The 23,924-nt window shown below is 42.4% G+C and overlaps 1 protein-coding gene across 12 annotated transcripts in view; it reads left to right on the plus strand.

Annotated features, from left to right (window-relative positions):
* Positions 1 to 23,924, plus strand: part of PAK3 (p21 (RAC1) activated kinase 3) — a 240,398-nt gene that overhangs the window by 136,711 nt on the left and 79,763 nt on the right. For all 12 annotated transcript variants that reach the window (XM_032837026.1, XM_032837029.1, XM_032837031.1 and 9 more), the window contains one exon: positions 15,506 to 15,707. In XM_032837026.1, the coding sequence (XP_032692917.1) occupies positions 15,533 to 15,707 (175 nt within the window). In that variant the 5' untranslated portion in view covers positions 15,506 to 15,532. The remainder of the gene's footprint in view (positions 1 to 15,505; positions 15,708 to 23,924) is intronic.

Here is a 23,924-nt window from a genome sequence, read left to right on the forward strand (position 1 = left end):
TTCCCCTGTTAGCCCTGGAACATGGTATTCAAGTTTCTGTATGTGCACACATAGACCCCACTGGAATTTCAACAGCTGCTACTGACAAGTTAACAGAGGAAATTTCTCAGTAGGCGTGGATAAAGGCAAGCTGAAGAAACTTCCTTGTGTTCCAGACAGACTGTAGATTTCCCTGCAAGAGGGTAAAAAGAAGTGCAAATCCCAGGAGTGAACCAACCAGTAAATCGGGGGGCATGGTGCCAGAATCCTGTGCCATCCCAATTCCTGACGAGAGATTTAGAAACATGAAAGCACCTTCTAGGGACCTCCTTAATTTGTGGCTTCCCCTACTGGAATCTCTCTGGAGGAAAGATGAGGGCAAACTAGGCCCAAGCTGCCCTTTGATAATGAACTCTAGCACCATGGGGAAAAGCCTGTACTCTGAAATACCACACATTACCCTCTACGCCTGCGATTAGACTGAGGCCTTCTTGGAAAGCAGAGACCACATCATCTAACTTATTTTGGATTCCCACGGTCTAGTGTGATGCCAGGTCCAGAGCAGCTACTTGTGAAACTCCAGTAAGAAACTGAAAGACGTGGGTGGACAGCAATGTGTCAGGACAGATCCAATGCCTGTCTTCCTCAATCCCAGAATTCCAATGACATTACCCAGTGTAGATTGAGGATTTCCTAGGGGCCCTATCAAGTGCTAGACCCAGAAAGAGATTCAGATGGAGGAAAGAAACATACCCTGCCCTTGAGGTACCATCATTCCAGTGGGAAAGATAATCGCACCATGCAACAGTAGCACAAGTTAACAGTCTTGAAGCTTGGGATTGGGGCATTCGTTATCAGCCAGTGGTCTTCAGGCTCCCAAGGCCTTGAGAGCGCATGGGTGGTTGGGAACAGCAGCCAGGATGTGGGGTAGTCATTTCCCAAAGCAAACCTCTTTGTAGACCTCTTGCCTAGCCCCAAGATGTGCCATCTTTCCAGAAGATGGTGTAGCAGAGCCCTTTGTCAACTATGCCTAAGGTAGAGGAAGGAAAGTGAGCTATAGACCTCAATGGAAATTTTATACTGAGTTAAAATTTAGCCACCACCTCCTCCAAGAGATGGCTTTAGAGAAATAGCCTGGCAAATTTACATTTGACCATTTCTGTGGATATGCTGAGAGTCACCAAAAGCAATTTATGTAATTTTACAGGACTGGGTGAATTTTAGGAAGGGAAAAAAAATGCACCTGCCTGAATTCACTTGGATGCTTTGTGAAGTGCTAAGTGAACCAACCCATCCCCATGCATTTATATGATATTTTAGACTTTCCAACACAGTTAATAACCCATTCATCCATTACAATAGAGAAATTAGGAACACCAGCTCTAGAGTCCAAACACAGGCACTTGAATCCCAGTTTGTCTGCTTCCTAGCTGCAGAACCTGGTTTGAGTCAATTACTCATCCCTCTTAAAGCTCAATTTCCTCATCTGTAAAATGGGAGGGACACTAATATCTTCTCCCTCACTGAGTTGTAATGAGGATGGAATGAGCCAGTATACGTAAGCATGTAGCCCACTGTCCAGCCAACAGTCTGTGCTCAACAAATGATAGACCTTCTTACCCTTCCCACAGCCCTCTGAGGTGGGTGCCTTCAGAGGAACAGAACCCGAAGACAGCAGAGAAAGAAGATGGTTCTTTGCAGGCAACAAGCTGATTTTCACAGGATTGGTTGCCTGCTTTCTTTACATTTCTGTTTACCATAAGCTAGGAGGCAGTGCTCAACCCCACCTAAGAAGCTGAGGGAAAAACAGAACTAACCTATGGAGAGTTGCCCCCATTCCTGGGTCCTTCTGGGACATGCTTCTCTGGACATTGAAACAATGTTTCTTGTTCATGTACCTGTCCCCTCTAGTCCTACAACTTTTCCCTTGAAAGCAGGAAGTCCCCAGTGGTGTCACCTTCATTTGCTGGTGTAGAACCTTCGAAGAGGAGAACAGAAGAGTCAGACTCCCAATCCTGGGGGAGACAGAAGTTTGGTATCTAACTATAGATACCCCTCTGCCCTTGATTCTAATGTTGAAATGTCTGTTTTGTGGGTAGGGGGTCTGCCCATTTCCTGGCTCTGCTCCTAAGTGGCACAGTGGAGAAACAGTTCACTGTGAAGCCCTCGGGACATCCGTGTTCATGCAAAGGCTATGAGTAACTGAGAACACATTATGTCCCATGGAACTGTTGTGTGGCTGAGGAAGCAGATAGCAAAGCATGGGCTTTGGAGCCCCACAGACATAGGGTTGTAGTCTTACTCTTCCACTCTGTGTTCTTAGCTGGTGATTTGATGTCTCTGGAGGTCCATTTCATCTGTAAAATGGAAATAGAATACCTAATATAGTTACACAAGTGGCATGAACTTGGGCAGGAGTGAGTAACATGAGATCCCGATGCTGGTGATTTTGTTTATGGGTCGTGAAAACTAAGGTCATAATCATAAGCATCTTCTCTGGGTAGATTATCTAGAATTGCTTCCACATATTTCCTACATTTCGATTCTTTGATTCTCACAACCTCTTGGCAATGTAGTCCCCTTTTGTACATGAGGAAACAGGTTCAAAAGGGTCACGGATGTATCCAAGGTCATGAATCTCATTAGCAGCAGTACTAGATTGAGGTGGGACCCAGCCACACTGAACACTTGTGTCTTGGCTTGGCAGTGCCTTTCGGGACTACATTGAACAAATAAGAGCTGTTTGAACTGAGCATAATCCTTCTTGTGGAAAAAGAAAATTGAATACTAGCCACGATTCATTTGCTTGCCCCACCATATTGTATTTCTCTTTGTATCCTGTGCAATGTCTGATACAGTGCTGGAGTGCAACAAATACGATCTCATAAGAGTGTGCTTTGCAACAAGGCTGAGTGATAAGTGGCCACTGTGATATTCTTTACCAAAAGGAAGGTCTTTCTCCAGGCATGCTATGTGGTTTTGTTCAGGCTGCTCAAGTAACACCAGATGTCCAGAGTGTGGAATTCCTTAAAGCATTCTGAAGCACATCCACAGACCCCTGGTGCCACATGGCTGTTTTTCTTGACATGAAAGTGACATGACATCAACCTTAGTCAACTCTAGGGAAAGGATGGAAGGACGCAAAGTGGAGCGTTTTTTGTTTTTTTTTTTTTTTTTTTTTTTTACCTCTGTGTGGCTTTTTTTCTTTTTCTTTCTCTTGTGTGTATGTGCCTGCCTCATACCCATACTCAAAGTGAAGTACTCTTCTCTTGGTTTCCAGGACATCTAGCAAGTTCCTCCACTTCTTTAACCACATTCCTCAGGGGTTTCTGGTTCCTTTTCCTCTTCTAGCCCCTAGATGTTGGTGTTCCCCAGCGGTCTTTTCTTCTCTCTTACTCTGTACACTTACCTGGGCAGTTGTGTACCTCCTCCCATGCTGATGGTCTTCAGATTCATATCTACAGTGCACATGTCCATCTCTCTTGAACCATTTCATGATGCCAGATCCACATGTTAGAGCAGCTGTTACATTTGTATTTATTGTCTCTAATCTCGGTGTCTCTGTTGAGAGGGCTAGATAGCTGGAAAGATTTTTTTTCCCACCACATGTGAACTAATGTTTCCTCCTGCTTTTTTATGACTTGCTATGTGGTTTTCTACCTCTCGAAGTCAAGATGCTTAGATATTTGTTGTGCCTCCCATTAGATAGTCCTAGTTTAATTTTTGCAGAGATATATACCTTGTCCCTGTGCGTATGCTCTTTTCTTTGTATTTTGGCTTTTATAAAAGTTACACATTTGAGGTCCATTTGTGGGTACTTACTAGTCTTTGTAGAATTTTTGTGTTAGTAGAGTCTATATAAAAGTTGACAGGTATTTTCTCTAAAAGTCATAATTACTGTTAAATTGGCTAAAATCATTAGAACAGTTTGTCCTTATCGTTCTTATGGGAATACAGTGATTATTGGTGCTTTAATGACTGCTGACATGAGAGGCTTCCAACATAATCTATAGTTTTTCGTCCCACCATTCTAAGCTAGTCATTTACTCTTGTTTGAAAAGACCTCGAGAAACAGATAAAACCCAAACAAAACAGAAACTGAGACACAGTTCTATTTGGAATCCCCAACAGAAACTAAAGGTTAAACCAGGGACCTAATACATAGCACAGTGACTATAGTTAATCATATTATATTTTGTGCTTGAAATTTGCTGAGTGTAGATCTTGCATGTTCTCACCACACCAAAAAAAAAAAAAAAAATAACTGTGTAAGGTGATGGCTGTATCACTTAAGTTGAATTGTAACCACTTCATGGTGTATACATATCTCAGACCTTCACATGGTATACCTTAAGCATATACAATTCTTATTTGTTAATTATACCCCCAGTAAAGCTGGAAAAAACACAAAGACTTAAAAAAAAAAAAAGAATTTGGCCTCCCACATTGTTTTGGGCCTTTTGGGATAGAACTGTATTTCTTTCTTTCTTTTTTTTTTAAGATTTTATTTATTTATTTGACAGAGAAAGAGATAGCAAGAACAGGGAACACCAGCACGGAGAATGGGAAAGGGAGAAGCAGGCTTCTTGCAGAGCAGGGAGCCTGAGTTGGGGCTCGATCCCAGGACCCTGGGATCATGTCCTGAGCTGAAGGCAGATGCTTAACAACTGAGCCACCCAGGAGCCCCTAAAACTATATTTCCATTCACGATCCTGGGACCAGTTAATCCCACCAGGCCTAACATCCCTGCTATCTTTGGCCAGTGTCCAAAACAGAGACCCCTCTTGAAACATCCTCCCTGCTGTCTTTCCAATCCCCTGGTGCCTGTGCTTGCTTTCTCCCCCGGCTCACCTGTTCAGTACTGTTTCTTCCAACTTATTTCCATGTTGTTACCTGGAATATTCCACCCTATGGCAGAAAAATTAACTGAGTCTTCAGCATTGGACATCTGCCACTTTGTCACCCAAGTAAATATTCTGAAGTTCACAGTTAGTCGTGCCATCCCATGTCTTGAGGCCTCTTCACCTAGACAGGAAGAGGCCAAACCCCAGAAAAAGGGCATACAAGACCCGTCTTCATTTGGTCTCTACTGGTGTTATTTTTTCTATCCCTCTTCTTTACTGTGGTCCAGCCAAGTCACCGGTAGCTCCTCTAGTACACTACATTATTTCTAATCTTCTCTGGGCCCTACCTAACACATCACTTTCCTTGTGCCAAGACATATCCTCGCCATGGTGTGGTAAGTTGTTCTGTTGAATTCAGCTCAAGTGTACTTCCTTTACAAGAGAAAGGACTCTGACTCTGAAAAGGACCCTGACTCTGACCTTCAGTAGCAACCTGTTGACATCCTTGTACTCACTACAAGGATGGCCAACATTCATGGCCATCACTGATTATACTTTAATTCTCTTCAAGGACAGACTGTACCTTATTCACGGCTTGCCTAGAACCTAGAGCACTCCTACTCATCCTTCAATATCCTGTTCCAGTGCTGTGTCCTCTCACCCCTCTCGGGACATAACATCCTCCCTGCTGTGTCCCTCCGAAGCTTCTTATGCTGAGGGTCTCATTGCACTGTATTTCCTGCTGTGTATGTCTGTCATCCTCACTAGACGGTGAGCTCTTTGGAGATAGGGACTGCCCTTCATCTCTCTTTGTATGCCCTCTGTACCTGACCCAGCACCTGGGGCCTCTGGGTGTTGGTGGCATGGGAATGAAAGGCAAGTCAATGATGTTCTTTGGAACAATATGCAATAATCCTCTTATGTAAAGATGGATGTATGGTTATTGGCCCTGATTTCTCATCAAGTAAGAGGGCAGTCAGAGAGTCTTACCCTCTTGTGAACTGTTGCAGTCCCTCTTTTTTTTTTTTAGCACCCTTCATTCCACAATGCACATGCCCTGACTTGTTTTGTAGTTGTAGTTGTACTTTTATCTGTATTTTATCTGTATTTTTATGCAACCAGAGATGAAACCCACTTCTCAAATCTATAATCTCCTTTCCAGTGCCTAGTATGTCACTTGGCACATTAGCTTAAGTCAGTATTTGTTGTTTGAGTGCGTGGATGCAGGCACAGATGGGTTACTTAAGAGGCATATTCTTAGAGTTGCTGTCGGACACCTCAGAGGGCAGTAGGTTTCTGTATCAGTCTCAGGATTCTTTGAACCAAGAGTCAACCAGAAATCAACAAGAAGAACCCATGCAGTTGGTTTCTTTCTCTAGAAAAAGCAAAGTCAGGCTGACAGAAGATCTTTTCTTGTCCTCTCTTTACACAGCTGTATAACCTGCAACCCCTCATTCTCTAGCAGGACAGAAGAGGATAGGGTATGCTGAGGCAACCTGCAAAAGGCCAGAAGCAGCTGGTGGTTGGCTTACATGACTGTAGGGGCAGGCAGCGTATTAGGCTCAGTCTTAAAGCAGAAAGAGCACTCTGAGATGGACATTGTCTGATGCAGAGTTATAACCCAGAGTTAGATAATTCATTATGAACACCGGCTTTCCTCTCCTTGTTCCTACCCGAGTTTTTGTCGGGCTATGTGCCGGGCCACAGTCCAGGCTCCATGGGAGGAATTTAGAACCTGCCGATGGATTCCAGCTCAGGCCTGCTGACTCCAGCTCCTGGCACCAAACTCTGCTTCTGTTTTATCTGCAGTTCCCTTGCCGGGTACCAAGTCTTCCCTTGAGGTGAGGTCCAGGCCCTGTGATCTCAACCCAGGGGCTTCCCAGGGCTACAGAAAGTCTTACAGAGCTGTCTTTCTGTGTGTGTGTGTGTGTGTGTGTGTGTGTGAGAGAGAGAGAGAGAGAGTGTGTGAGTGTGCTGGGGAAGCAAAGCTGACTGTGTGCTGGAGGGCAGATCTGCTCCCGCACAAACCAGTGGTGAGCCATGTCTTCTGTAAGCGGAGAGTGGCAGCTCTCCCCAGTCAGTGGAGTAAGGTGTAGCAAGGGGAACAGACCACTTGGTAGCTCCAACACCTTGCAAATGAAGAACTTGTGTAAGCTGGGAAAACCAGCACACTCCGTTGTGAGGTCATTCATCAGATCAGGCTTTTGTATTCGCAAAGGATTTCTCTTGAGTGGGGTATGATCTTTTCATAGACCCTGGGCCAGTTTGATGAAGACCAAAACGTTGTCTTTGGTTGGGGGTGGAGAGCAGGGATTCCAGCCACCAAAGCTCTGGCCAACTGAATCATAGTCTCCTACCATCTGTGAAGTGGGATAGATGGAAAGTAGGTGTTGTCACACCCCATTCTTCCTTTAGTAATGGAGGGAAGCATTTTTTTTAAGTAGATAGTATTTCCTCTTCTTTAAACATAGTCCCCAAATAAGATGTTGAGATACACGCACAGCTCTCTTCAAATGTGGGCACAGAAACTTAGGTCAAGGGCAGAAGCTTGAAAAGGAGTGGCTACATTTTATGCCAGCTCATCTTCTTTGACCTCCAGTTCTGACAAGATGCCATTCATTCATTTGTTCATTCATTTGGATGAAATATGAGCTTTGCAAATCCATCCAAATTCCTGCTTTAGAAATGCTTTAGAAATGATACGAAGGTCTCCGTCGACCCCATGCATCTCCCCTCTTCCAACCTGCAGCTGCCACCTTCTTGCAGAAAACTGATTTGGGGACAGAGTAACTGAGAACAGAGCAAGGACCTAGGACGATGAGCTGCAGGACACAGGTTGGAAAACAACACCCAGGCATCTGCTTGGTGTACCAAAAGCCTTAGCAAATTCGGGAATTGAATTTTTAGACCCAAATTTGAGGAAATTTGTGGTTTTTTTCACTGGAGTGGATCAGGAAGGGTGTAATTATCACCCATGCATAGTAACAGAGAGCAGCTAAAACCTCAGAGACTCAAGATGTTGGCTTATCATATCCTGTTCACTGGGGCTGTCCGTCTGCATCTAATTTTTCCCATCTGAATGCCTCCAAGGATACCACAGTCTGTTTTGAGAATTAGGAAATGTTTTATTGCTAAGCTTTGCTTCCCTTTTCCTTTTCCCACACATTTCTTTGAGGTATCTGAGTATTCACCTTGGGTGGTGGTGGTGGTGGTGGTGGTGGTGGGTTTTAATGCTTAAGAAATCATCTACCTCTGTTCTTTATGCATCTTATTTTCTTTTCTCAGAAGCATCAGTGTTGGAAATGTAAAAGCTGAAACCCGTAATAATGCATCAGTTTGCAAATATAAATACACATCAGATGATCATTAGCATTTTCTTGGCATTAGCTCACGGCAGCATACACAATGAATATTAAATGTGTGGTGCTGCATACATTTAGAAGCTTGAGAAGTCGTTCCAATAAGGACTATTGGTTCTACATAATACATGCAGTATATGAGGTCTGGATGCCGGGGTCTACCTATTGATTTCCTCATTTGCAGCCTGTCTTTGAAATTTGCAACTATAATAGGTCGGCTTATTGGATTTAATTAATGTCATGTTCCTGCCGCAAACAATGGAAGTCACTCATTAAAGACGTTAGCAGAGAACAGGACTACGGCAGAACTGACCTCATTTGCCTGTGTGGATGAGAGCGAACACGAATGTATTCTGTGTGACCGTGGCTGTATGTATGTCAGTAGCGAGCTATCGTCCACAGGATCTAAGATTGAAACCACGCGGCTGTAAAAAGAGCCAGTACCTCCTTTGCTTGTCCGGCTGCTTCTGCAAATCCACCTAACAAGGAGCTCAGTTCTTCCTGATCAAATGATCTTAGAAATGGCTTCCCTCCATTACACACTGTAATGGTATCTCCCAGGCAAGGCTCTCTGAAACAGCACACCCCTGTCTCTGATAGCAGAGTCCCCTCGGTGAGTGCCCCAGCACAGACAGGCTCCAAAACAAGGCCGTCTAAGAATTGGTTCTCCTGGCCAACGCAACCTGTTGGAGTCCTGTCAGTTAATCACCTAGCCTTGTGTCTTTGGATGAGAACAGCAGGTGAAACCTGTAAGTACCAGCCCCCAGTGGGTTGAAATGAGAAACCTAGAACTGTCTTAGGAGTATGTGGGGATGATAGGAATGTATATACGAGGAGTATGCATGTGGGGCTGGTTTCCTTGGGTGCACGTTGCGTGGGTGTCCTGGAAGGGAAACTGAGGAGCATCTGAGATTCTCATCTCCCCTCTCATACTTTGTGACCCTGGGTAAGTCAGCCTCGGTGCTCTATAAATTCCTCATGGTGGAGACAGGGCTGCTACTCCCTTTTTCACATGGTGGTGTTTAGCTCCAATGAGGGTGGAAGCTCTTGGGATGTTACAAATTTGTGGAATAAACAGAAAAATGAGGTCTTGCTCATCAGCTGGTAGCTGACTTCTATGCTGTGCCCACTGGCTTGGCAGTTAGACTATGGCCGGTTTTTCCAAACATGGCTTCTTGGCTCAGACCTGCTTTGAGTAGGCATATAGGCTTTTGCAACATGATGAAAAACGTACTCAGAGTGGCACTAAATGCACAGAATGTATAGAATTCTGTTCACTACTTCATGTGTGTATTTAATGCCAGCTGGGAACAAGGCACCATATGAGGCAGTGTGAAAGCATACAGTTAAGACTGAGGGGTCCTTACCTTCAAGGAGCTTATGATACAGCGGGGGACATGGCATGTATAAGAACTATGTGCGGTTTGAGATGAGGTGACAGATCTGCCGAGTTGTACCCATCTGGCTGCCTGTCATTAGTGGTTGGGCTGTCCCTCGTCCACCTAGCTTGGAAATGCGAGGAGTGCAGGTTTGGAGCTGCTGGGAGACTCAGGCCTGGCTCATTCTCTCTGTCAAATGAGGTGAATGTTCTTTCCCTCCTCTTTGGCATCTTAGCATACTATGGGACTTAATTTCCAAAAAGCCGCTAGAAATCTTCAGATGCGGGTTGCTGTTGAAATACAAAGCAATGTCTTCCCAATTAGAATATGCTGTTCCCTTTGTGAATGACTCGGTGGTTGTTTTTGGGGTTTTTGGCAATTGACAACAGTCCCCTACATCTTCTTGCATTGTCAGTCATAAGCTGGTTGTTTCAGCTGCCAATAATGTGTCCAGGATGAGTGGGTTTTGTATCAGCATAGGCTAGTTAGCAAAGGATACATGGACGGTCAGTGGGCCATCTTGAAAATGGGTGGCTTTGCTTACAGAGGAGCCGAGGAAGGAGCCAGCAGGTAGCTCTTGGATCCTTTTTCCCCACCACCAAAGTATAATTCAGTGTGTCCATTGTTCTCCTCATTCTCAAATACTAAGAACAGCCCAGCATTGACAACATTGTCTCAGGAGACACTTTGGCTGATTTTACATCTATATTTACATAACACCTCCAAGTCTGGAGGCTGTCATTAAAAGCTCAATTATTCTGTGATCTATAGAGCTAGCTCTTGTTAATCAAGGTCTCCCAATTTCTAGAAATTTGAAAGACTCTTCTATGTTGTTACATGTTTTAACATAGAGCTCTGTGACTTGTTTACTCTATTTTTGAGATCCTAAAATCCATCTCCTTTCATATGTGCTCTCGTCAGTTTGGCTGTCATCTGATAAGCTCAAGGTGTCTTGCAACCCTATTCTTTGTGTAGTATCTCAGAAACATTAGGAAGTTCCCCCTGGAAGTTCCCCCTAGGCTACATCTCCTTTCTATGTTACAAGCTCTAGTTCGGTAGAAGAGGGTGTTAAGCAATATTGGTGTGCTCTGCTTCTGGCTTTTTTTTTTTTTTTTATCATGGCTGTGCATCTGCTGGCCTGGGCTTTTGTTTTTGAAAGGAGGCCAGTATTAGTTTGTTTCTTGTTGGGGAAATATGCAAATAAACAATTATTTTGATTTTGAAAGCAGACAGAATGATACAGACAGGTGGGTTGTCTCTGATGGCACCAGGTCTGATTAAAACATTTCTTCAGTTGCTTGTGACTTAATAGGAGGCCTTGAAAATCATAGGGCCAGTGTTTCTGGATTCTCACCCTTCACACAACTGCAGCAATTGGGCACGATGGGCATTTTTATTGTATCCAATTCAACACTGATGCCGTAGTATGAATTTTTACCATGCTAGCTGGAGTACAATTGCTCATTTCTCTGTCCTCTTGACTCCTGCAACATGTAAATTGGAGGCTTTCTCTTTTAATTTACTGAGCCCTCACTGAGTGTCTGGTGTGGCACTGCGCTGAGTAAGCTCATTTTTGAGGAATGAGCGAATAATGACAGTTGTTTATAATGCCTAATCATTTCATTGGAAGCTGCCATAGATCTTGATTAAAGTTTTCCTCTAAAATGCTTTGCACTAAATCTTTGTGTTAAAACGCAAGTCAGGGGTGCAAGGGTGGCTCAGTCAGTGAAATGGCTGCCTTCAACTCAGGTCTTGATCCCAGGGTCCTGGGATCAGGCCCCACATCAGACTCCTTGCTCAGTGAGGAGTCTGCTTCTCTCTCTTCCTTTGCCTCTCGCCCATTCTCCTACTTGCTCTCTCTCTCTCTCATGCTCTCTGTCTCTCAAATAAATAAATAAAATCTTTTAAAAATTAAGAAAAAATAAAACACAAGTCAGTGAAAAGCTGTGGGGTGTGTGTGTGTGTGTGTGCATGTTTGTGTATGTACCTGTGTGTGCATGCCTGCCCTCACACTTGGGGGTGGGGTTGGATGGAGTGTGGAATAGAGAGAAGAAAAAAGCTAAGGAGGAAGGGAAAGAGAGAAGTAATAGTTTCTAGTACTCTGAAGAGAGGGATGTCCAGCCTCCTTGGTTATCCTGAAACAAGAGGCTCATTTCTTATTGCTGATGTATTTCACTTATAATTACAGAGCATCGGTAAGCTATATGAAGTCCCAAGGGCCAGATCAAAAATATACACCATCTGTAGGAGCTGCTTTTTTTTTTTCCCTCTGAAAATCCCAGAAGCCAAGTAGTAAATCAAGTTGTGAGCAGATATAAACTGTTGCTGGTTGTCCATTAAAGTTAGCTCCTTTTCCACGATGCTAAGGGCCAAGTTTTAAAAGTGAAATGAATGGGCTGGGGCTAGATCCAGTGTGCCACTCGCTTGCCAGTTTCTGTTCTGTTGCATAAATGAACAACAACAGTTAAACTTTAAAGATAAACAGGTTTTTGATTGGGTTCCTAGAGAATAATGGCACTTTTGTACAATTCTTGAAATAGAGCCTACAGCCACCCCGAACAAAATAGTCTCTTTCAAGATCTTGGAAATAATGACATCATAGGCAGATTGAACCAGCAATCCATTAATAGTATCCTTTGTAGAAAGCTGTCTCAGGGGAGGGACCTGGTTTAGTAAATTAGTATTGTTTACAAACATAAAATAATCGAATCCCCCGTTCTTCTACATTTCTGGAATAATCAGAGACACTTCTCACTTGGGAAACAAACATACTAACAATTGAGCTTCCTCACAAGCCCATACCCTTCTTCCATCGGTCTTCTGAAAGCTTGCTTTGAAGCACTTGCTTTGAAGGTGAGTTAGAGATAATAAGAGCCTCCTACACTATCCTTTTGTCACCAAATCAGAATTCTCTGGAATAATTAGGAGATGAAGGTTGGTTGTGCCTGGGAGTGGGAAATAAAGAACTGAAGTAATATCAGGACAACCCAAGCAAAACCAAATTGGAAATGTCTAGGTAAAACTGAACGATGCTTTGCTTTAGGTTTGCCATTTTTAGTGTTTAACTAGACAAGGATTTCTCAGGTTCTTTTCTATCCCTGTGAAAGGTGGATTCTATTTTCTCTTACAATCCCTGGATGAGTTGAATAGAGTTAAAGCAATTCCAGTTTGCTGGGCAATAGAAAGGTGTGCCATATAAGCTGGGTCCCTCACAGATGCCTGTGTTATGGACCACAGCAAGCATGTGGTGGGCAAGTTTTTGATCCGTGATTTCAAGTGTAACATAGGGGAGTATAGTCAGGGTTTTCTACCCCCCCTTTTTCCCACCAAAAACATACCTGGTCAAATGAGGTCAGAATAATCAGGCAGCTTGAAAAGAAGCAGGGCAACTACCTGTTGAGTAGCTAGCCAGAGAGTAATTAGGAACAAAAAACACCAGTCTGTTAGCCACACCTAATTGATCAAGAACAAAGGAGCCTAGTATTTTGAATTACGTAGGTGTACTAGAACCCTGACTGGCCCAGACTCTTGCTTACCTTATTACGTAAGGTCAGCTTCATATATCATATTTCAGAAGCCATGCCTGTTTCTCCAACTTTCATCATCTTAAGTTATGTAATAGGTCATCAGAAAATATGTATTATCCCTTCTCTCTCTGTGAGATACATTTTTCAGAAACCTATCTTCTGGGGATTTCTATTTAAATCCTTAGGTGTTTGGGGTTTTTTTGGGGGGGGGTGTCATTGTTTTTTGCAATGGCTTTCAAATTTCATTATTTTTACCAAGCTATATTTTGTGTATCTGAGCTTTATGTAATAATCACCCCACACTCAAGCATTATTTTTAAACCCCCAAAGGTAAACCAAACAAAAACACAAAAAAAGAGTGCTTTCTGTGGCAAATTTTTCTCACTGACTAAATGAAAACCGGGAACCTGTCCACTACAGAGTACTGCTGCTGGTAAAGTCAGTGTTCAACTCGCTTTTCTTCTGGAGAAACAGTGAATTTAGAAGAACCACATTTAAAATGCAAGAGGGAATGCAGATGCATTAGCAAGAGTTCCACATATTAGTCAAAATATTTAATAGAGTATGTCCTTAAAATCATAGCTTTTCACTTTATCTTGTGCTATGGTTTCACCTATATAGGAAAAAGCAAGGTTAATCAGGTTGTCATTGGTGATCAAGCTTTTATTACGGAGTGTTTCCCCTTGCATGATTACTGAAAAAAACTACAGAATGGGTCTTAAATTCGTTAAGATGATGTAAGATGTGACACTTTGGCAAAGGAAAAGAAAAAAGATCTCTTGCCCAGATTAAGATCAAGCCAGTCATTGTTCGTTGGCAGTCTCTTGTGCAGATGGAGAAACTTATTAATTGGTACTCACCTGTTCTTGAATACTTAAATAAGAGAAAATTTAGGACATGGTAAAATTTTAAAAATCTTCCACATCACACAACGTCAGAGTTCATGACTGCTAATAATAAATACATTGTACCCACTAAAGCAATAAAAATAATTATGAAAGATTCTTTCTCATTACGACAGGTGACGAGGAGACCCTGGTCGTTGCTGTACTTGTTTGTTTATAGTAAATGTTGTTGGAATAAAGTGATCTGCTAAGTCATTTTTTGATAGCTCTTATACTCCTAAATTAGCTCCAGTCAATACTTGAATTTACACAGATTCTTTTGCACTGGGATTTGACTTATCTTGCATTCAACCTGGAGATGCACTTGGAAGATACTCTAAAGGCATGACTTGAGATGGCAAACCTCCACTGGGGTCCTAGAAGAGGGACTTGAATTAGAATAGGAATACAGTTGCAAGCAGGAGCTCTTCCTCGGGGAGTCCATGCTTTTCCAGGTCACTTTACCTTCCAGTGGGATGAAACCTGAACATATTCAGCCCTAAGTACAAGATACTAACAAGTAATAAATTAAGAGCAGGTAAGTTGCCAAAACCTTGACTGGTTCTTTCAACCCTGTTTCTCAGGCCAATGCCCTCATTCCCCATTTCAGGACATAAAACATGACAAGGTTGAAAGTATAATATCTCCTCAGGAGCTGGTCCTCTCCTTGGAGCGAGCTCCTCTTTTCTTGTGGTGACATCTGGCTCAGATTTATCTTCTACCTGCCATCTGAAGGTGGGGCATTGTTTCCCCATCAGTACACCCAAAGTCAGCTAACACTGTCAGGCCTACTAGATTGTGTCCCAGTTCTTTCTGAAAGAACAGTAGAGTGTGTTTTGTACATCAGGTACACACAGGTAAGAATCTGATGCCAGTGGCATCCCAGTGTCAAAGCAGCTAACACATCCTTATTTGGGGCTATTAACAATCAACAGCCAAACTGGTGTCAACCCCAGACTTTGAAGAGGTTGTGCTTCCTGAGTGTCACCGAAGTCAGAGTAGAATTTTTTTTTAAAGATTTTATTTATTTATTTGACAGACAGAGATCACAAGTAGGCAGAGAGGCAGGCAGAGAGAGAGGAGGAAGCAGGCTCCCTGCTGAGCAGAGAGCCCGATGCGGGGCTTGATTCCAGGACCCTGGGATCATGATCTGAGCCGAAGGCAGAGGCTTTAACACACTGAGCCACCCAGGCGCCCCCCAGAGTAGAATTTTTAAAGAAGATTGTAAATTGTTCATTAAGACTGTGAGTGGACAGCAGAAAATAGAAAGGGATTTGATGTGTTTGTGTGTAGGTACTGAAGAGCCATTAATTATTACCTTCATTTTCCTCTTTGGAAAATGGTATCATTTGTCTTTAGGGAGGCAGCTCCCTCCCCTTTAGAAAAGAAGCTTCCCCAAAAGGTCATCACAAAACCTGAGACCACGCGAGACCAGTGCTCTTGTGTCTAAGATGGCGGAATCCTCATTTTACTGGATTTTTTTTTTTAAGGCCGCTTCTTTCTCAATTCCTGTTTTCTCCTCCCGTTCTCTAGGAGCTGTGCAATCAGTTGTCACTGAAAATGTCTGACAGTCTGGATAATGAAGAGAAACCCCCAGCTCCCCCGCTGAGGATGAACAGTAACAACCGAGATTCTTCAGCACTCAACCACAGCTCCAAACCACTTCCCATGGCCCCGGAAGAGAAGAATAAGAAAGCCAGGCTTCGCTCTATCTTCCCAGGAGGAGGGGATAAAAGTAAAGTATCAGTGGCCGGGCATTGAAAAGGGGCTAGTTTTTTTTTTTCTTTCATTGTCACTTTCTTTCTTGGGTAGTCATTTCTGGAGCATTGGCTGTTTGGGGCCTGCCTGCCTGACCTTTCCGTCTACACCTTCAGAGGTTGCGTTTTGTTAGAGGATAACATGTGATTGACTTAACTGTGGGTTTACAGAAAATACACGTAGGCTGTGTTTGCATCTCACATAAAATTGAATTCATGGTGTTCAAACAAAGAAAGTCATAACAACAACACTGTCTTGAATATATGAATAGTGACTTTCTTTCCGTTAACTTAGAGGGGAGTTTACAGTAATTCCTTTCCAACTGTAAGTTGTCCTTTTTCGAAATTTGAGTGTAGGTGGATTTACTTCTGTATACCTTTCTGACAACGGTGAAAATTCTGAATTGTGTATGCGGGAGGCAGTCCGAGTTGTCACATGATTGTCTCTCTGGCTCTATCATGAGGTGGGAAGACACTTCTGAGTCCTTTGTTCCTTCTCTCATTCCTCCACCATCAGCCGCATTTGCACTGAGCATCACAACAATATATTGACATTTATCCATGTGTTGTTCATAAAACCATTTGTGATACTGAGGGGCTAGAGAATCTCTGGTAAATAGGGGTCAGGTTGCATTACTAAGCATAAACTTAAACATGGTTTCTATAAGTGTGACTATTGAGCTGGAAGACGGTGAAGCAAGGACCACAGCAAACTGCCAAAAAGGAAAAAAAGGGAGTATCTTTAGAAAAGGGACACTTGCCATCCGCTCCTTTGAGTTAAAACAAATAGCTTCGCAGGTCACTTACATGGTGTGAATGAGTCCCACAATTCATACTGTAAAATAAGCCAACACTCTTAGTAGGACCAGGATTGCCTCTTGGTATGCTTCTGTCACCGAAGAGGAGCTTTATTTCTGGTGACCCGGATGGAAAGGAGGATAGAAATGTCAAACCCCTGTATGTGAAGACAAGCAAAAGGACAATGAAGCACTTTCCACACAAGGGGTCTGCAAACACACACAGGGAATGGCCAAAGGTGGGTTTTCAGATACCGAAGTGGGTCCCGGGTGGGGGGGGGGGAACTGCCCAGAGCAAGGGATGGTTTGAGAAATTTCTGGTGTGCTATGCCTAGGAGACCAAGTCCTCAGCGAGCGTGGTGCAGAAGAAAGAACCATGAGACCCTGCCGCTCCTGTGTTGCATCTGCCACAAGTGCAGGAAGCGACTGAAGCAGGGGACTGTGTGCCTGCCGAATCTTATGGTTCTTGAGACTGCCATGCTTTGGAAGCCTTTGAATAATACCACTTGTCCTTTTGAAGAAAAAAGAGCCAACCAATGCCTACACGAGGTCAGCAAAAACAGAGAGGCCGACATTTCTGTTTTGTGCCAACACCTGGGAGTGACCTCACGGTGAAACCATTGCTGCCTGACACAAACTTATGTCCAAATCTTCTCGGGGTTGGGAGAGGGGGGAGCCAAGCCAAGTTTCTGGTGTACTGGCACACAAAGAGAAAAGCCTGGATAACTCCTTCTCTTCTTAAGGAATGATTTGAACAGTGCTTTCTCGTGGAAGTTCGGAACTGAAAAAAAAAAAAAAAGAAAAGAAAAATCTTGAATTCAGAGTCCTGCTGATTCTTCCCAGTCCTTCTGGTGTCTCAGCTGCATTTACCAGTGTATCCCCTTCATGTTAAGGTTATCTTTATAATGAGTTGCTTGTCTCAGATCCTTGAGCCCTTAGATCAGTGATCCAGCCATTCGAGAAGACTTAGGCCAAACTAATGCATACATTTGTTGTTCAGAATCTCACAAAACCTCCTCTGTCTGAAGATCTTAATGCATGGGGTTCTGACACTATCACTAATGTTGTCTTCTTAATAAAAGAAGCAGTAGATAATTTAACAGAGCCTTTCAGTAATACAAGCTGACAAAATCTGGGTAGAGATGGTGACATAACTTTCAACAATCTGTACCGAACAGAGTCTTTAGCTCAAGAAAAACCTATAGATGAGGCGGAACACTTGGTCCAAGAGCACTCATTGGCTGAAGCTGAAACTGAACCTGTTGATGCCGCTAGAGGATGACTCTCAGGAAGCTTCTGGTACCCCAGGGGTGATTATCATAAGTGATGATGAAGATACTTGGGAAGCTATGGGACTGGAGAGAAACACAATTAGAAGCAACAGGTGCAGAGTCTTCAGAACATGATTAAAACCTCCCCAAGAAAGTAATAGAAATTGATACATTTATACATCAAATCGTAACCTGTTCAAAGATTGAGTGGTTTAGAAGAACTCTGTAAGGAGGTGCTGTGATGCCTTCAAGATATCTCTTTGGAGAGAAAGCATCTTCCGCAGAACTTCAGTCATCAAGGAGAACCATTTAATATTGTTACTGGACAGCTGATAAGCTGCCTTCAGACCAAGTGTGAATGATTTCATTGAACTCTCTATAAAGAGGTGCTAAGAGTCTTATTACACTACCATATTAGGAAAAAAGCACCCACAGAAGAGCCTAAATCATGAAGGAGGGTCATTTAAGTATGCGTAATAGGCACTTGGTAGGCCACTTTTAGACAAAGCTTGAACAATTCAATTTGAACTCTGTCCAGAAGTGCTAAAGTATCTTCAGGAAACACTTGAGGAGACAGCATCTTCAGAAGAGCGAGTCATGAAGTTTTACCACTTCAAACCACTTGCTTGGATAGGGCAAAAAGCACAAGCAAGTTGTTCCAATTTCAGGATTGGATTCCAATGATTTGAGAGAATATGAAAACCCATGATTTGAGCTAACAGTGCACCCCTGTTCATCATTTCACTGTCACCCCCATTGTCCCACTGCCATAATGAGCACGACATCCTCATCACCTCTGGAAATCATCTTAGGATCTAAATGGAAATGCTGTAGAGCCTATCATTTTTACAAATTTAAGCTATGTAAACTCTCATTATTCTCTTTATGTAATGTGCTGTTACTGTTTTGTTTCACTGTGCAAAAAATTATCCATGAGGGCTTTCAAGAGTTCGCATGTGACCTCACTTTCCCTGCCCCCCCCCCTTTTTGGGAAACCTCCTAAAATCATACTTTCCTCAGCTAAACTCTACTACCTTGAGGGTTGCAGGGGAAGTTGACCCTCAGAGGTAAGGAGGGGTTGCTGTTTCCCTGTTTCTGCCTCTTGGTGACTCCTTGGGTTATAGCATGATCAGTTGCAAATGAATGGGAAGAGTACTGGATTTGGGCCCTGAAGAACCTGGATTGGAGTTCAGCTCAGCCACTGATTATGGTGACTTTGGGCCAGTCACCGAGTTTCAACACCTATTAAATGCAGGGAGTGATACCCAGGCTACCTCACAAGTTATCTTCTGGGAGCCAAATGCAATTCTAAGTATTAGAGAGCTGTTAAAATTAAAAAGTGCTACATTATGATGAAATGGTATTACATTTGTATCATTCTGGACCTTAAAAACAAAACAACAAAACAATCAGATTTTTTAGAACTCTTGTTTCTTTCTTTCTTTTTTTTTTTTTGGTTCAAGTACTTTTGTGTCTAACTAGAACTTACATGTTGATTATAGAAAACTTTAAAGAAAATGAAAATTGCCCATAATTTTACAAGCTAAAAATAACCACTGGGTTGGTACTTTTCCTCCTCATCCTCTTTCTTCATATCATATGGAACTTGTTTATCAATATATAAAAAGATGGAAACTAAAGACAAACAGAAAAAATAAAAGTAGCCCATATGCACAAATCTCAGAAATGATAACATTTTAGTGGATTTCTCTCCAGATTTTTTGTGGTGTTATTATATATGGATATGGATATAGATATAGATAGAGATTATATAGATATATATATATATTATATATAAAATCCTCATATACAGTTTTTTACATAATTAAAATCCTAATAGTGCAGTTTTATTTTTTCATTTTTTACTTAACATGTACTTAAAAGTTTTATCACAAATATTTTCCTACATTTTTAATAAGTTTTCCTAAATACCATTTTTAATGGTGTGTAATATTTCACCATACAGTGGCATCATGGTTTATTTGACCAGTTATTTTGTTGGATATTTGGGGTCCTTCCCAAATTTTTGTTATAAATAACATTATATTGTCTATCTCTTGAGTTAAATGAAAGCAGAGATTTTTGCTTGTTGAAGAAGTCTTTTTAATAGCTACATTCTATTGACCAAATGGAGTTCAAGAGATAAGGCAGAAACAAAATAAAAAGCAGCAGCTGTAATTTCCAGATTGAGGATCTATCTTTGTTAGAGACTGTTTCAGGAGCTGGAACTTGGCATTAGAACGAATTAAGAGAGACCTTTTCCCACCATGATACTTTATCATAGAAAAGTTTTCAAGATGTAGAGCAGGAAAAGGACATCCTGAACAAGTGCTTTGATTTGATTTTATGGTCCCCGAGAAGGGTGAGACCAATCAGGTTTCTCGGCTGCTAAAGAGCTTGGAGCCCAATGTGTGGCCCATGCAGAGCACTCATAATGGGACCGTACGGTATGTATGCACTTTGTATTGGCTTTCTTTCAGGCGCCATTTTATGTTTCTGTCTTTGTACTGGGTTTTTTTTCCCTTTTACTTTTCTTACCTACTTTGAATTTATGCTATCATACTGTATTTTGTGTCTTCTTGTAAGCCGCCTTATACCCATTTGGGAACAAGGAGGGGACTAAGTACATGGATGAATGAATCTGAGAAACTACATCGATAAATAAACCAAGTAGGGCAAATGCAATGAAGCAAATGAATCAGCCAGGATCCTGCAGACGGCATAGGGCCTCTAAAAATAATCAATGTTAAGGATGTGAAGCTTGGAGAAACATGTGGGAGAGAAGCAGGTGAGGCTGCATTTGGAGGTGACATGTTCTGTGTGACGTCTGTGTCTTCTGATGCGCGCTTTATGTGTCCCGTGTCATGTGCCACACTGGAGCATTAGGCGGGTTTCAGAGGACATGTGATGCTGTATCAAGAGCTGTATCTTTAGAGAGCACGGTTTGTGTGCCCTTTGTTCGCGGGGGACCCAGAGAGATTTGGGAGCTGGTGAGCTTGGGATTGAAGTGAAGACCCCTCTCCCTGGAGGAGTACGAGGGGATAGGTGGATAGAAGTCAACTCAAGACGATCAAGAGGTCATCTACCATTTACTCACTAATTCCCAGGTGCCCAGCTGTGCCAGGCACTTTATGTGTATTGAGTCTTTTCATCCTCACAACTGCTCTGTATTATCCCCTTTTTGCAGATGAGCTCATTTAAGTTCAAAGCATTTAAGTAGGCAGCCTAGAATCACATAGCAGCCAATGGAAGCCAGGAGTCTCCCAGGTCTCTCTGACTCCCGGCCCTATGAGTATTCTGCTTCATCACACTACCTTGCAACAGGCCAAAGGGAATACGTGGTAAACTCTAGTTTGCTCCTTGCCTCCAGAAGCCAGCGGTGGCTCCCATTTTCCCTCAAAATGGTGGTGTACTTTGAAGCCTATTTGAATTTCAGGAGGGGGAGCCTTTTTTTTTCATCACCACTCAAAAGGGAAGAAAAAAATTTTTCATTTTTTTTCTTAAGAAATTATGGTGAGAAAAAAATTTGAAAATAGAGATGTGCTAACATTGGATTTGGGCATTCTGTGGGTTCGATTCTCATTTGGTGTGTGTACTTGGCAGGCTTAAATATTGCTTACTTGAAAAAGTCGAGGCTCTGCATGAGGGTGTTCATATATGTGAAAAAGTTCTTCAAGCGCCATATAGTTTTGTTATTATATTGCATATATATAGTTGTTTTGATTCCTGGCATGTGCTCTTTTCTCTATACACTATACAGGAAGGCTTTGCTGTGCGACAGTAATATTAAAGAAGACTCACTGATCCTTTATGGTCGTGTTAATCAAATGTTCTGGTCAATGCACTTTATTAACTTTCATCTAATTAATGCACAATAAAAAATACTTAGTGTGATAACTAGACTGAACAGTATGCAGTCTTTCTTTGATGATGCTAAAGACCCTTTGGGATGTTGCAGTAGCCCAAGGTTATTATCATTGCACTAGCAATGATTGGAAGTCAAAATTAATTATCAGACAGCCAGATGTCAGAGACTGCTACATCCTGAATGGTTTTTACATTCTTCTTGGTTCTTCAAATGTAAACCATACAGCTCAGCAGAGTGCTCTTTGGAGATCAAAGATCTTAGCCATTGGGAAGCCTCAAAGATGTGGCATCTTGCCTGTCCTCCAAGGTCAGTGCCATGCCCCAGGAGTAGAACCACCTTGCCCTGTGGTTGAAATGGGAAGAAGGTGGGATAGTGATTTCCTCTGTCTGCTAGGGCCTTCATTTCTATGTCAAGGCCAATAAAGAGGGAAATTGGGTGCCAATATGGTGGCCCGCTAAAATGAGCAGATTGTCAAATTCAAGAGAGGTATGGAATTCTGGATTGGGAGGTTTATACATGAAAGGAAAGAAGCAACAGGGAGACCTAAATCAAGAGAGGAAACAGTGTGTGAGGGGGAGGTTAGGGGATAGTGAGGATACTGGGGATGGATGAGAAGAGGGGAAGGCAGAAGAAAGTTGTTTCAAACATGAAGGTGAAATGTTGCAAGCAGAGGAAAATGGACACTAGCTAGGGAATATGCAGTTGCTTTCCTTCTTAAAGCAAATTAGGTCTTTTTTTTCTGTCTCTCAAACTCATGCCTTATATAATTATCCTTTGAACAGGAGTGTCTGGCTTAGGACATTGCCTCATTGCCTTGTTTTGTTTTCTTTTGTTTTCAAACATTTTCCATTAAAATTGTTGCATGTGTGGACCAGGTGTAAATGAGAGCAAAACCAGTGTGTGTTTCCTGGCAGGAGATGGCTAAGAGTCCTAATGATTTGCCAGAATGATCGTTGTTGCTGAGTATTTTTGAAGATGATACCCCTGCAGGTGAGGGCTATCTGTGCAGTGGAGATCTAGTGGAGATCACTAGAAGTGCTCACATGGGACCATCATTTCCTTTCCCCCAGTATCCCCATGGAACACCAAACATACACATTGGGCCTGGAGCTGCTCTTGCAGAATGAAGTACCATTTTTGAGTTTTTATCTGCACATTAAAGGCTGCTAATTTATGGAGAATACATATGGTTTTCCATAGTCCCTGAAGACCTGGCAGGAAGACATGGGTTTACTGTTTCACCAGAGGGGATGAACTAGGCATGAAAAAATTCCAGATATGCTGATTAGGGACTATGAATTACTGAGAGCGAAATTTTCTAGGTTCTTCTGTTGGGGGGCTCATGGCTTTCACAGGTTCTACCTGAAGGAGGACAATGAACCTTCCACCCTGGGCCTTCCCAACTATATACTTAGGGATTTGTTAACATAATAAAAGATTATAAGAGCACAGAGTTTGAAACAGCCCATTCTAATCCTCTTTCTCAGTAGTTATATTTTCATAGACATCACTCATAGGATGGGAAGTGCTGAGTAAAAAAGTGGCAGATTAGATCTCCAGCAAAGAGAGTCACCTGTTGCTGAGTATATTGCTAATGAAATGATGGATTTGGGATGGCAGTTAGAGATAACGGTGTTCAAGGTGGTTTCATACCAGGTTCCTCCTTCAGATCTCTTATGGCGGAAGCAAGGATTAGCCCCCATTTCATAGAGGAAGGCAAAAGGTTAGGGACTCAGAAGTTAAATGACCTCCACAAAGTTGTCCCACTGCGGGTTACAAAGCAAGGCAGACCTGGACTTTAGATCCTCCCTGACTTGTAGTCCAGTGCTGGCTGAACATCCCACTGCTTGTCATAAAATTGGGGCCAACTAACTTGTTTTGCAAATAGGGTTTTAGCCCATAGCATATGCAAAAATGGAATTTTTACAGAAGCAAGTGACACCCAGGTGAATCTCACCCCCTTTCTCAGTCTGCCTTTGTTTTTACAAGTGACTCCTAAGAGTCTGACCGGCTAGCAAAAGGCAACAGCCTTGGTAAAAAAAAAAAAAAAAAAAAAAATCGTTAATTATTAATTGTTTCTCCCTGATTCCAATGTGATTCTGGAGGCTTTTAAATCTTTTTTTTTTCTATTCAAAAATTACTCATGCTTTTGCAGTTAAACTATGAAAGAACCATAGGAAAATAGAACATGACAGTCGCCTCTCATTCCTTCTCTCAGATACACTTATAATCCAGCATTTAAGGATTTGGGTCTTTTTC

This window comes from Lontra canadensis, unplaced genomic scaffold, assembly GCF_010015895.1.
Source record: "Lontra canadensis isolate GAN:19392208 unplaced genomic scaffold, GSC_riverotter_1.0 scaffold96, whole genome shotgun sequence".
In the NCBI taxonomy this organism is placed as follows: domain Eukaryota; kingdom Metazoa; phylum Chordata; class Mammalia; order Carnivora; family Mustelidae; genus Lontra; species Lontra canadensis.